General features: G+C 40.1%; 1 protein-coding gene across 3 annotated transcripts in view; it reads right to left on the reverse strand.

Annotated features, from left to right (window-relative positions):
* The window catches only part of CEP290 (centrosomal protein 290kDa), a 116,263-nt gene that overhangs the window by 14,025 nt on the left and 90,136 nt on the right, over nt 1–12,102 (reverse strand). For 2 of the 3 annotated variants that reach the window (XM_014544591.1, XM_014544592.1), the window contains 3 exons: nt 8,028–8,151; nt 6,469–6,684; nt 4,406–4,540 (listed from right to left, as the gene is read on the reverse strand). In XM_014544591.1, coding sequence (XP_014400077.1) covers nt 4,406–4,540; nt 6,469–6,684; nt 8,028–8,151 — 475 coding nt within the window. The remainder of the gene's footprint in view (nt 1–4,405; nt 4,541–6,468; nt 6,685–8,027; nt 8,152–12,102) is intronic. The other variant, XM_014544593.1, reaches the window with a different exon arrangement.

Genomic DNA, 12,102 nt, shown 5'->3' on the forward strand with positions numbered 1-12,102 from the left:
GAAAACATATATATAATTACATATTGTTTTTGTGATTAATCACTATGCTTTAATTATGTTCAATTTGTAACAATGAAAATACATCCTGCATATCAGATATTTATATTACGATTCATAACAGTAGCAAAATTACAGTTATGAAGTAGCAACGAAAATAATTTTATGGTTGGGGGTCACCACAACATGAGGAACTGTTTTAAAGGGTCGCGGCATTAGGAAGGTTGAGAACCACTGGTATAGAGAAACAGACAACTGAACTTCTAACACTGGCTCTAACAGTGTAAAAATCACAATGTGAAGCAAGAAACAGCTAAATTATATGATTACCAGTGGAATTAACAGATTGCTAATATTTTAGGTTTAAAAACAGAACTGAAACAATTAACCAGCCAAGAGAAAAAGAAGATTCCTATAAATAGCATAAGATTTGAAAAACCAAAGATAAACTTTATACAAACATCAAAATAAATAACATTTCTAAGAGACAATTAACCTAATATATTTTTAATTTAAAGATTTAAATTTTTTTAGAGATATCCTAATATCTTAAAGTGTGAAAATTGTTAATGAAGTACACCAGGAATCCTCTTAGTGCTGGGCATTTGAACTTGCTATTTGTTGTCTGGAACTCTTTTTCAATTATTTGCATGGCCCACTTCTTTATTTGTCCCTAGCTCTCTGCTAAAATATCATATTTTGATAACTACCATATATTTTTTAAATTGATTGATTTGAGAGAGAAAGAGAAAAACATCGCTTTGTTGTTCCACTATGTATGCATTCTTTGGTTGATTCTTGTATGTGCCCTGAACAGGGATCAAACCTGCAACCTTGGTGTATTGGCACAATGCTCTAACCAACTGAGCTACTGGGCAGAGCTTCCTTACTAGGGTATTTTAAAGATTTTTATTTATTATTATTATTATTATATTATTATTTTTTGAGCAAGCATGTCAAACTTGTGGCCCATGGGCCACATGTGGCCCACAACAGAATATTTCTGCAGCCCAACCAATATAACGGTCTGTAAGAAATATTTTAATAAAAATTTTGTAACTTAATTTCTAATATCCTGTTATACATAATCTATGTATATAAAATCATAAGCAACTGGTCGACTGGTCACTATGATGTGCACTGACCACCAGAAGGCAGACTCTCAACACAGGAGCTGCCCCCGGTAGTCAATGCGCTGCCACAGCAGGAGTGCTGCTCAGCTGACTGATGGGCACCAGACACTGGGCTCACAGCTGGCGAGCCATTTGAGGTGGCGTGAGCCTCTCTTGTGGAAACTCCCCCTGTGCACCCCTCCCCCATTTGGACCAGGACCAGGACCAGGACCAGGATCGGACCGGCTGGGCGCGAGCCCATGGCCGCTTCCTGGTCATGGGCACGCCAGTATCATACTAGGATGGGCGCGCGGACACCACAGCGGAGTAGCGGCAAGCCTACAGAGTGGCGGTGGTGGCAGGCACAGTGGGGCCAGGATGAGCAAGAGAGCAGGCAGGAGCGGCAGGCGGTGTTGGACTGCTTGTTTTGGCCTGATCCCCGCAGGCCATGCCAAGGGACCCCCAACAGTGCATGAATCCGTGCACTGGGCCTCTAGTTATTAATAACGAATTACAACGTTTGCTAATGACTTATTACTATAATGTTGCATTCATTTCCTTATGCGCCTTACATACAGGTGTACCATTTCTCTCCACTAATACTAGCAGCGAATATTTTAGCAGCCGATTGCCCCATCATTAGCCTTAGACTGACTTGTTTGGTGGGCGCAACAGGAAATATTGTGCTTTCAGAGAACAAGAAAAATAGGTTTACTTGAGTTACATTTATTAATTTGTGCAGTTATTCAGTGTCTGGTAAGTTAATGTTCAAGAAAAAATATTAATTTTTATTAAAATATTCTATTATTTTATGTTAACTATGTCTCATTTATTTTAGCCCGTTGTATTCAGCATGTCTCTATCGAAATAAACCTACGTTTCTATGAAAATTGAAGCTTTTGTTTTTTTGTGGCCCACATAAACTTAAACCTTATTTATTTGGTCCATGTTAGCCTTTGAGTTTGACATGTTTGTTTTAGAGAGAGAGGGAGAGGGAAAGAGAAACATCGATGTGAGAGCAAAATGTCAATTGGCTACCTGCTATATGCCCCCTACTTGGAATCAAGCCCACAACCCAGCCATGTACCATGATCAGGAATCATTTTGGTGCACGGGACGATGCCCAACCGAGTCACATCGGTCAGGGCAATACAGTATTTTAAATAGCAATTCCTCAAACCCCCACCTACCCCTCACACACCACATTCACATCAACCATGCTGTTTCTCCTTAGCACTTAACATAAGCTGACATACTATACCAGAGGCCATGTGCATGAAATCGTGCACGGATGGGGTCTGGCCAGCTCACCCTGATTAGGCAGATCAGGGCCTGATGGCCAGGGGGAGGGGCTGTGGGAGGTTGGCTGGCCGGGCCCACCCCCATCGGGCCAGTTGGCTGGCCACAGTGCCTGTCATAGTGACCGGTCATTCCAGTCGCTTGGCTTTTATATATAGAGAGAGAGACTAGGGGCCCAGTGCACGAATTCATGCACCTCAAAAGGAACTGTGGGCTGTGAGGCTACAGTGGGCACAATAGCGGGTCTCGGCCCATCCTCCATGCCCCTGCCAGCCCCTCCCACCGCGGCCCTCGTTCCCCTGTCTGCCAGAAGCCCCACTCCCGCTGCCGCCATTCATACATGCTAATGGCATGGAGCGATTGGGGCTGGTGACAACAACGGTGCGAGCAGGGCTGGAACCGACAGTGGGTGCAAGTGGTGGCTGCTGCCCTGATTGCCCTTCAGGAGTAGGGGGAGGTGGAGAAGCCCTCAGAGGCATTTGGGGCCGGCAGCCACCACTCCCACCCGCTGATGGTGCCAAGCGATTGGGACCAGTGCCAGGCGCTGTCAGTGGGTGTAAGCGGCGGCTCCGGTGCTGGCAGTGGGTGCGAGCAGGGCCGTCACCAGCAGTGGGTATGACCTGTAGCTCCAGCACCAGTAGTGGGTGCAAGCGGCAGCTCTGGTGCCGGCAGTGGGTGTGAGCAGGGCCAGTGTCGGCAGCAGGTGTGAGCGCCGGTGGGTCCGCGGCACACGGGAGCAAAGAATTTTCAGTAACCACCAGAGGTTCACCCTGATTACAGTGACCAGTGCCCCACCTTGGTCTGGCATCCCCGCTCACCTGCTCCACCATCCCACCACGACCGACGCCCGCCATGTTCCGCACATGCTCCCTCATGGTCAGCGCATGTCATAGCGACCAGTTGTTCTGCCATTTGGTCTATTTGCCTATTAGCCTTTTATTATATAGGACTAGAGGCCTGGTGCATGAAATTTGTGCATTCGGAGGCATCTCTCAGCCCAACCTGCTCCCTCTCGCAATCCCGGAGTCCTTGGGGGATGTTCGACTGACAGCTTAGGCCCACTCCCCTAAGCCGTCAGTCTGATATCCTTAGTGCTGCCACGGAGGTGGGAGAGGCTCCCGCCACCACCACTGCGCTCGCCAGCTATGAGCCCAGGTCAGGGCTTCTGGCGGAGCAGCGCTCCCACTGTGCCACCAAGGGGCAGCTCCTGCATTGAGCGTCTGACCCCTGGTGGTCAGTGTGCGTCATAGCAACCGGTCTTTCCACTGTTCAGTCGATTTGCACATTATCCTCTTATCATCCTACCAGAGGCCCAATGCACAAAATTCATGCAAGAGTAGGCCTTCGCCCTCACAGGGTGTAGAGTAGGGCCGCCCTCGCAGCCCAGGCTTTGTCCAGAAAGTCGTCTGGACAGTCATTCCACTGTTCAGCCGTTTGGTCGATTTGCATATTACACTTTTATTATTATAGATATTGACCTGTTTACTTGTTTTTCAGCCTTCCCCACTAGAATGTACATTCCTTGAGTGCAAGAATTTTTTTCATTGCTGTTTCTCAGCATCTAGAAGAGTGCTTGACACAAAGTAGGCCCTCGCCCTGACCGGTTTGGCTCAGTGGATAGAGCGTCGGCCTGCAGACTGAGGGGTCCCAGGTTCGATTCCAATCAAGGGCATGTACCTTGGTTGTGGGCATATCCCCAGTAGGGGGTGTGCAGGAGGCAGCTGATCGATGTTTCTCTCTCATCAATGTTTCTAATTCTCTATCCCTCTCCTTTCCTCTCTGTAAAAAATCAATAAAATATATATTTTTTAAAAAACAACAAAGTAGGCCCTCAACAAATAATTTTTAAAAGAATAAATGTAGAAAGTATAACATTTTTATGAATATGAGTTTTTTACTTCTTCATAAACTAATATGGTAAGCATAACAATGAAATAGGAAGAAAAAGGTTTTCAGGCATTAGATTTCCTAACTGTAATAAAGAATACTAAATTTACCTTCAATCTTGGCAAATCTTTATTTGCTTGTTCAAGCTGAAATTTTAGTTCAATATTTTCAGATGACAACTTCAAGTTTTCCCTCTGAAGCTCCTGTTCTCTTTGCCAATGATCATCTGACTCTATTTCTGAAGTCTTCAGGAAAATACAGTTAGAAATACTTTTAAGGTTTAATAAATAAAACCTGCATAAGACATACTGAATCAGAAAACACAATGCTAAAATGGAACATTTTCCTCAAAAGAATATGGAGAGCTCTGGCGAAAACAACCAAAAATAAGTAAGAATATAAAATTTGCAGGAGAAAAGATCATATATTTTAATTAATATTGAAAGCAAAGTCAAGTATCACTTAACAGTGTCTACACATATAATGAATACTTCCATAAATACTCTCATAACAACTAAACTATAATGTTTTTATTTTCAGTCCAATAATAAAGTATGACTGTATTATACTCCACCTGCACCCCACTCCCAAATTCATATGCTGAAATCCTAACTCTCAGTACCTCAGGACCTTATTGGAGATAGGGCCTTTGCAGAGAAAATCAAGTTAAAATAAGGTCATTAGGTTGGGCCCTACTCCAATGACTAGCGTTCTTATACAAAAAGGAAATTTGCACTCAGACATATAACAAAGAATGACATGTGAAGACACAGGGAGAAGACTGCCATGTAACAGATAATGAGAGAGGGCTGGACAGATACTCCCTCACAGCCTGAAGAAGGAATTAACCCTGCTAATACCTTAATTTTGGATTTCTGGCTTCCAGAACTGTGAGAATGCATTCGTGTTATTTCAGCCATCACATCTGTGGTACTTTGTTATGGTAGCCATAGCAAACCAATACACACAAGCCTACAAAAATAAGTGCGTCAATTCCTTCCTCCTTCTGAAAGCTTTCCTCATTCCTTGAGCTGAAGCAATCACTCCCTCATCAGGAACACTGTATTTGCATTTCCCTTGGCATGAATCCACCTTGGGTTTTACTTATGTTCATTTTTAATCTCATTCTTAACCACAGGTTATTTGAAAGAGAAATCTGTGCTTGATTACTTTTTCTATAAAGTGGAAAGTCTCAAATTCTCAGTTACTTATGTAGTGGGGGAAAAAGGAACCATTATGAACCTGACAAAAGAACTGAGAATTAACTTTCATCCATTTTCTCTGAACATTTAAAGGTGTGACTTTAGTAAATGTTTTGAGAACTTAGGTGACTGAAACATCTTAGGTGGAAAGGATAAAGAAAAAAAAAAGAAATGCTATTTGACTTCAATTGGGAAAAAACTTGTCTTATTCCATATTGTGTAAACTGCCCAAAAGTAGTGTGTACACAAAAAGTTCATAAACTGTAGAGTTAGGCTGTTAGACCTGCACTGAAATTCTGTTCTGCATCTTTTTTTTATAAGTAATTCTTTTGTTTTAAACATATTTTGATTGATTACAGAGAGAGGAAGTGTTCTGCATCAATCACTAGAGATGATATTCTCTAAGCTTCCCATGTAAATCACCAATAATACTCTGCAAAGTATTGTGGATATTAAACGTAGATAGAGAGTCTAACACAACATAGATAGCAATACATGTAAATTCCCTTTTTTCATTATAAAAAAGTATCTTTATAATACGTGGAAAAAAAACCACTGAAGGAACTTGCTATGTATGTTAGAATGTCACACAGCATCACAACAAATTCTTATTGATATTATTCACTGTATGAAATTTTACTTGTATTGAGATTTTATAGCATGCTGTATTAGAAATTTCGAAGGCAAAACAAATACCTCTAAAGTGCCTTACTTTTGCTATTCTGTTACCTAATCTAATCATTTCAAGTGAGCACCAATGGTAAAACAGGGAGTACTAAAGTGATTTAGGAAATGCATAATCACTAATTTTGTAAGAACTAGTCAAATGTTAGTTTAAGGAGAAGTTTATTAATAATTAATATTTTTTACAAATCCTACACAACACTTTTTCATTTGTACTACATATGTATACTACTTGCTATAAGAAAACTAAGCTACCAAAGAAATAAAGGACTGCCTTGTACTCAAACCTGGGGCCCGCCATTTCCTGGCCGGACTGGTACGTCAGTCTCAGAGTTAGCCTCCCCAGCACACTGATCCACTGCAGCAGCAACTGTGGCAGGAGCCTGGTCCTCCCCGGGAGATTCTTCTGGGTCTGTGCAGCTGCTGTGACTGAGGTCTTCAGCTATGTGTTCCTTTCCTTTCCCATTCTTCACTAGTTCATTCTCTTCTTTGACTTTATATTCCTGCTTATTATTTTCACAACAGTCTTGATTAATTTTCTCAATTTCAGGATCTGGATCATTTTCTAAACTGGAGTTAAAATCTGCCAAGGTATCATCATTTAGCCTAAGTAGACCTGATTTATTGTTTGGCCTTGCCTCAGATATATTTAACTCAGTAGGATCTACAACATAGTCTGCTTTGTGTTTTCTCTTCTTACTATGATACTGTAGAGCAGTGGTTCTCAACCTTCCTAACGCCGGGACCCTTTAATACAGTTCCTCATGTTGTGGTGACCCCCAATTTCATTGTTACAAATTGAACATAATTAAAGCATAGTGATTAATCACTAAAACAATATGTAATTATATATGTGTTTTCCGATGGTCTTAGGCGACCCCTGTGAAAGGGTCATTCGACCCCCAAAGGGGTCGCGACCCACAGGTTGAGAACCACTGCTGTAGAGTATTTCTCGATTCCTGATGATATAAGTTGTCATTGGTATCTATTCCCTTCCCATTTTTATTTTTATTAAATATATTTTATTGATTTTTTACAGCGAGGAAGGGAGAGGGATAAAGAGTTAGAAACATTGATGAGAGAGGAACATCGATCAGCTGCCTCCTGCACACCCCCTACTGGGGATATGCCCACAACCAAGGTACATGCCCTTGACTAGAATCAAACCCGGGACCCTTCGGTCCTCAGGCCAACGCTCTATCTACTGAGCAAAACCAGTCAGGGCTCCTTTCCCATTTTTAATTCTGAGCACTCTTAGGGTTTTGTTGTTGTTGTTGTTCCTGTATAAAGTGTTCATTTTGTGAAAAATATTGTGCCTGTATTTATTAACACTGTTAGAAAGGGTAGAAAGAGTACTTGTGTTATGTAACAGATTCTGCTTCAGGCAGAAAGAGAAAAAACATGAAAAGAAAAGAAAAACAATAATAAAAGGGTACACACTGAGTGATTTAAAGTAAGATTCTAACAATTCTTCATTAATGAGTCTTTATAAAGAACACTAAAAACACTGTCACATGTTTGATGGATAATAATGCAATAACATATTTTCCTACTTTACTTAATTGCATAGTCTTGCCACAGCAAACTCATAACAACTACATTTAAAGTCTCTAGAAATCATTTGTAATGAAGTTATATAAGCATCATAAGAATCTTAAGTTTGCAGTTATTATATAAGAAGGATTAAAGAAGTTAATGTATATCAGTAACTACTAAAAATAAAAGTTGAATTCATTGTATTAATACATATTAAGCACAGAGATATGCTGGTTTTGCCCAGATAAAGGTAAAAATTGATTTTACTTCCAAAGTTGACCATTAAAAATATGAAAAGCAAAGCACTTACAGAAGGCCTAGAAGAGGTATCCTTTGAAGACTGTTTCTCCAAAGCATGAAGTTTTTCTTGGAGGTATCTGTTTTGTAAACGTAAATCTTCTATAACAGAATCTCGAGGAAGAGCGTGATGGGTCCTAAAAACAACAACCACAGTCTCTTTACTATCAAACTTCAACTTCTCACTGTGTTTTTTATATTAAACTATACAGGAGAGAATGAAAATATATAACATATTTATTTACACTGTACTTATTTTAAATACTAACTTATAAACTTTATAAAATTAAATTAGGACATGACTATTTACATTATAAAATGATCCTCAGATTAAATATGGCAGCAGAGTAGGTGGATGCTGCAGAGACATGTTCCCAGGAACAAGCTGGAATTACAACTGAAATATGGAAAGTCTCCCTGAATAATCAACGGAAAACTCATAGGAGAGAACCCTGATACCCAAGAACCAAAGATGGAGACTGCATAGAGACTGGTAGGAGGGGTGGAGGTGCAAAAGGGCTGGCCAGGCACCCACAGACATGAAGTCCCAGAGAGATATCTCAGCTGAGGGGGGGTGCCACTGAGAACTCTGGGATTTAATCTCCAAGCTGGGCTCCCCAGTAGATAGCACCAAATCTGAGGAGGGTACCCACACAATATCTAGCTGTGAAAAGTTGTAGGGTGCTATCTGCCAGGGAGTGGCAGCTGAAAGTTCGGGCACCCTCTTGAAGGACCAAAGCACAAAATTCCCTGTGGAGCCACCCACCTTGTCCTCTGGCGGAGGAGGGGGAAGTGGAGCTATGAGAGCAGAACCTAGGACTGAAGACTTTGGGGATAGAGCTCAGAAGGCAGATACCCCAAGTTTCCTGGGCTGAGTTATTCCTTCATGTAGCGGACAACATCTTTCCCACATAGATATTTGCCTTGCCTGGGGGGAAGACAGTCGACACACCCTATTGGAAAACACCTTGCCATGAGGCCACTTAAGAAATTAAAAGTTACAATTAGCCTCCAGGCAGAATCAACTGCCCCACCCTGTTGAAAAAACTCTCACTACACCTGTGGGTGATTGCCTGGGGGCAATTCAAGTCAGAATCCTATTAGTCTGTAAACCGAGGAGGTCTCTGGAGGCTTTGAGTCTTTGCCTGATCCAATTAGTCAGAAACAGCCTTTAACACTTCCTGCAATAGAGATTGAGAAGTGTAGAGGATCTACCTAATACATAGTCACAAACCCAAACAGACAACCAAAATGAGGAGACAAAGAAACATCCCCCAAATGAAAGAACTAGTGAATTCTTCAGAAGAACAGGTAAATGAAGCAGAGATAAGAAATTTATCTGAAACAGAGTTCAGAGTAATGATGGTAAAAATGTTAAAAAGTATGAAAAAAGATATAGTAACTATGAAAAAAAAACAGTCTGAGATAAAGAATGACATAACACAAATAAAGAACACATTGGAAGGAATATACAGCAGAATGGGGGAAGCTGAGGATCAAACCAGTGAATTAGAAGACAGAATTGAAAATGTGACTTAATCAAAGAACTAAAATGAAAAAGCAATTAAAAAAACAGGAGGACAGCTTAAGGGAGCTGTAGGACAACGTGAAACATACCAATATTAGACTAGCAGGTGTGCCAGGAGGGACAGAAAGGGAGAAAGGAATAGAGAAGGTGTTTGAAGAAATAAGGTAGAAAACTTTCCTAACCTGGTAAAGGAAAAAGTCATAAAAGTTCAGGAGGCACAGAGAACCCTAAACAAGAAGAACCCAAACAGATCCCAGCCCAGACACATCATAATTAAAATGCCAAAAATTAAAGACAAAGAGAGAATCTCAAAGGCAGCAAGAGAAAAGAAAACTGTTACCTACAAAGGAGTTCCCATAAGGCTGACACCTGATTTCTCATCAGAAACTCTATAGGCCAGAATCCCAAAAAAAAAAAAAAAAAAAGGCTAAAGGAATTCATCACCACCAAGCCAGCATTACAAGAAATTCTAAAGGTATTGCTGTAAGGGATTGCTGAGAAGAAGAAACAGAGAGAGAAAACCTAGCCATACAGAATTAAAATGGCTATAAATAAGTTCCTCTCAATAATAACCCTAAATGTAAATGGATCAAATGCTCCAATCAGGGTAACTGAATGGATACAAAAACATGATCCAACTATATGCTGTCTACAAGAGACCCACCTCAAAACAAAAGACACACACTGGATGAAAGTGAAGGGCTAGAAAAATTTTTTCCATGCAAATGGAAAAGAAAAAAAAGCTGGAGTAGCAATACTCATATCTAACAAAATAGACTTTAAAATTAAGGCCATCACAAGAGACAACAAAAGTCACTACATAATCCTAAAGGGATTGATCCAACAAGAGAATATAACCCTGGTAAACATATATGTACCCAATATAGGTGCACCTAAATATATAAAAAAAACTTCTAGAGGGCTTTAGTGAAGAGATTGATAACAATACAGTCACAGTAGGGGACTTTAACACCCCTCTGACTTCACTGGACAAATCTTCCAGACCAAAACTCTAAAGGACAGATGGATTTAATAGACATTTATAGAACATTTCACCCCAACGCAACAGAATATACATTCTTCTCAAGTGCACATGGATCATTCACAAAGATAGACCACATGTTAGGACAAAGGATAGACCACAAAAAATCTTTTCCAAATATTTCAGCCCACACAGATTCACATCATTAAGGAAAAAAAGAGCAATTAAACCTCTAAAGTATTTGAAGTTTTCAATCTTAAATATTTTGATTCCTGTAAAAACCGAATAGGAGAATAAAAGAATTTAGTTTTGCTCTGAATATATAGTTTGACTAAGAAAAAAAATAAGAGGGAAGAAGCCACTGCCAAGACCAGATAGTAACTATAAATAGGTGTCAAAGGAAAGAAGAATTCTTCAATCACATTTCCTTTCTCCATCAAGTGAAATTCTGAAGGATTAAGGAAACAATGACTTAACAGTGGTTCTCAACCTTCCTAATGCTGCAACCCTTTAATATAGTTCCTCATGTTGTGGTGACCCCCAACCATAAAACTATTTTCGTTGCTATTTCATAACTGTAATTTTGCTACTGTTATGAATCATAATGTAAATATCTAATATGCGGGATGTATTTTCATTGTTCGAGACCCACAGGTTGAGAACTGCTGACTTAGAAGAAAAGCAGATGGTATGTAAGTTAGAAGCTCATGAGTATTCCTATAAAGGAGTTCAACTTCACATGCTCACGCTACATTAATACTGACACAACAGGACATGTTAATAAAGAAACACTAATGGTAATTTTTGAAGATTAATAGGAAGAAAAAAAAACTAGAATAAATTGAAGAATGGTAAGTATCCTCATATCCAAATATTATAGGTAGGTACCCAACTTTACAATGATCATTTAACATGATTCCAGATCATTTATAAACACCTTGAAGAGGAAGAAATGAATTAGGTAAAGCGAATCTACCTTCATCTTGGAAGAAAAGAGTGAAACAGAAATCTATAAATGGTTTTAACTGCTGTTGTTAGGATATGATTTTATTTTTCTTTGCACTACCAAGACAAAGCTTGGAAAGAGACAGCAAACCAGGAAAATCTCAAAGTATTTACTAAAAAGTGGCCTTCAGGGTTCTGGTTCTAGGTAAAGTAGAGTAAACACACCCAATCTTGTCTCCCAAATGCATGGAGCATCTACTTAAGAACTTGAAAAGTTAAATAGTTTACAGATTGGGACAAAATTCCAGACTTTGAAGTATTAGCAAACAGGTGATGAATTTATGTTTTCTTTTCCTCTGATATTTACTAGCTCAAACACATTACTTGAAACATTAAAGTGAGTATTAACACTGAGGGAGAGTGTTCTGGGGAAGCCTTCAAGTTCTAGCGCAAAGAGTACATGAATCCCTCATTCTTTCTTTCTTCTGTCTGGTCTTTCATGCCTCAACCCTCAAGCAATACCATAGGCAGTGGTGGCAGAGACAGCAATGGGAATCCAGAGGTGGCAAAATTTTATGGAGGGAAATCATTTCCTCCAATTAGCTGTGATTGGTAAGGTGGTAGGAAGAAAGT

This window comes from Myotis brandtii, unplaced genomic scaffold, assembly GCF_000412655.1.
Source record: "Myotis brandtii unplaced genomic scaffold, ASM41265v1 scaffold371, whole genome shotgun sequence".
Lineage (NCBI taxonomy): Eukaryota > Metazoa > Chordata > Mammalia > Chiroptera > Vespertilionidae > Myotis > Myotis brandtii.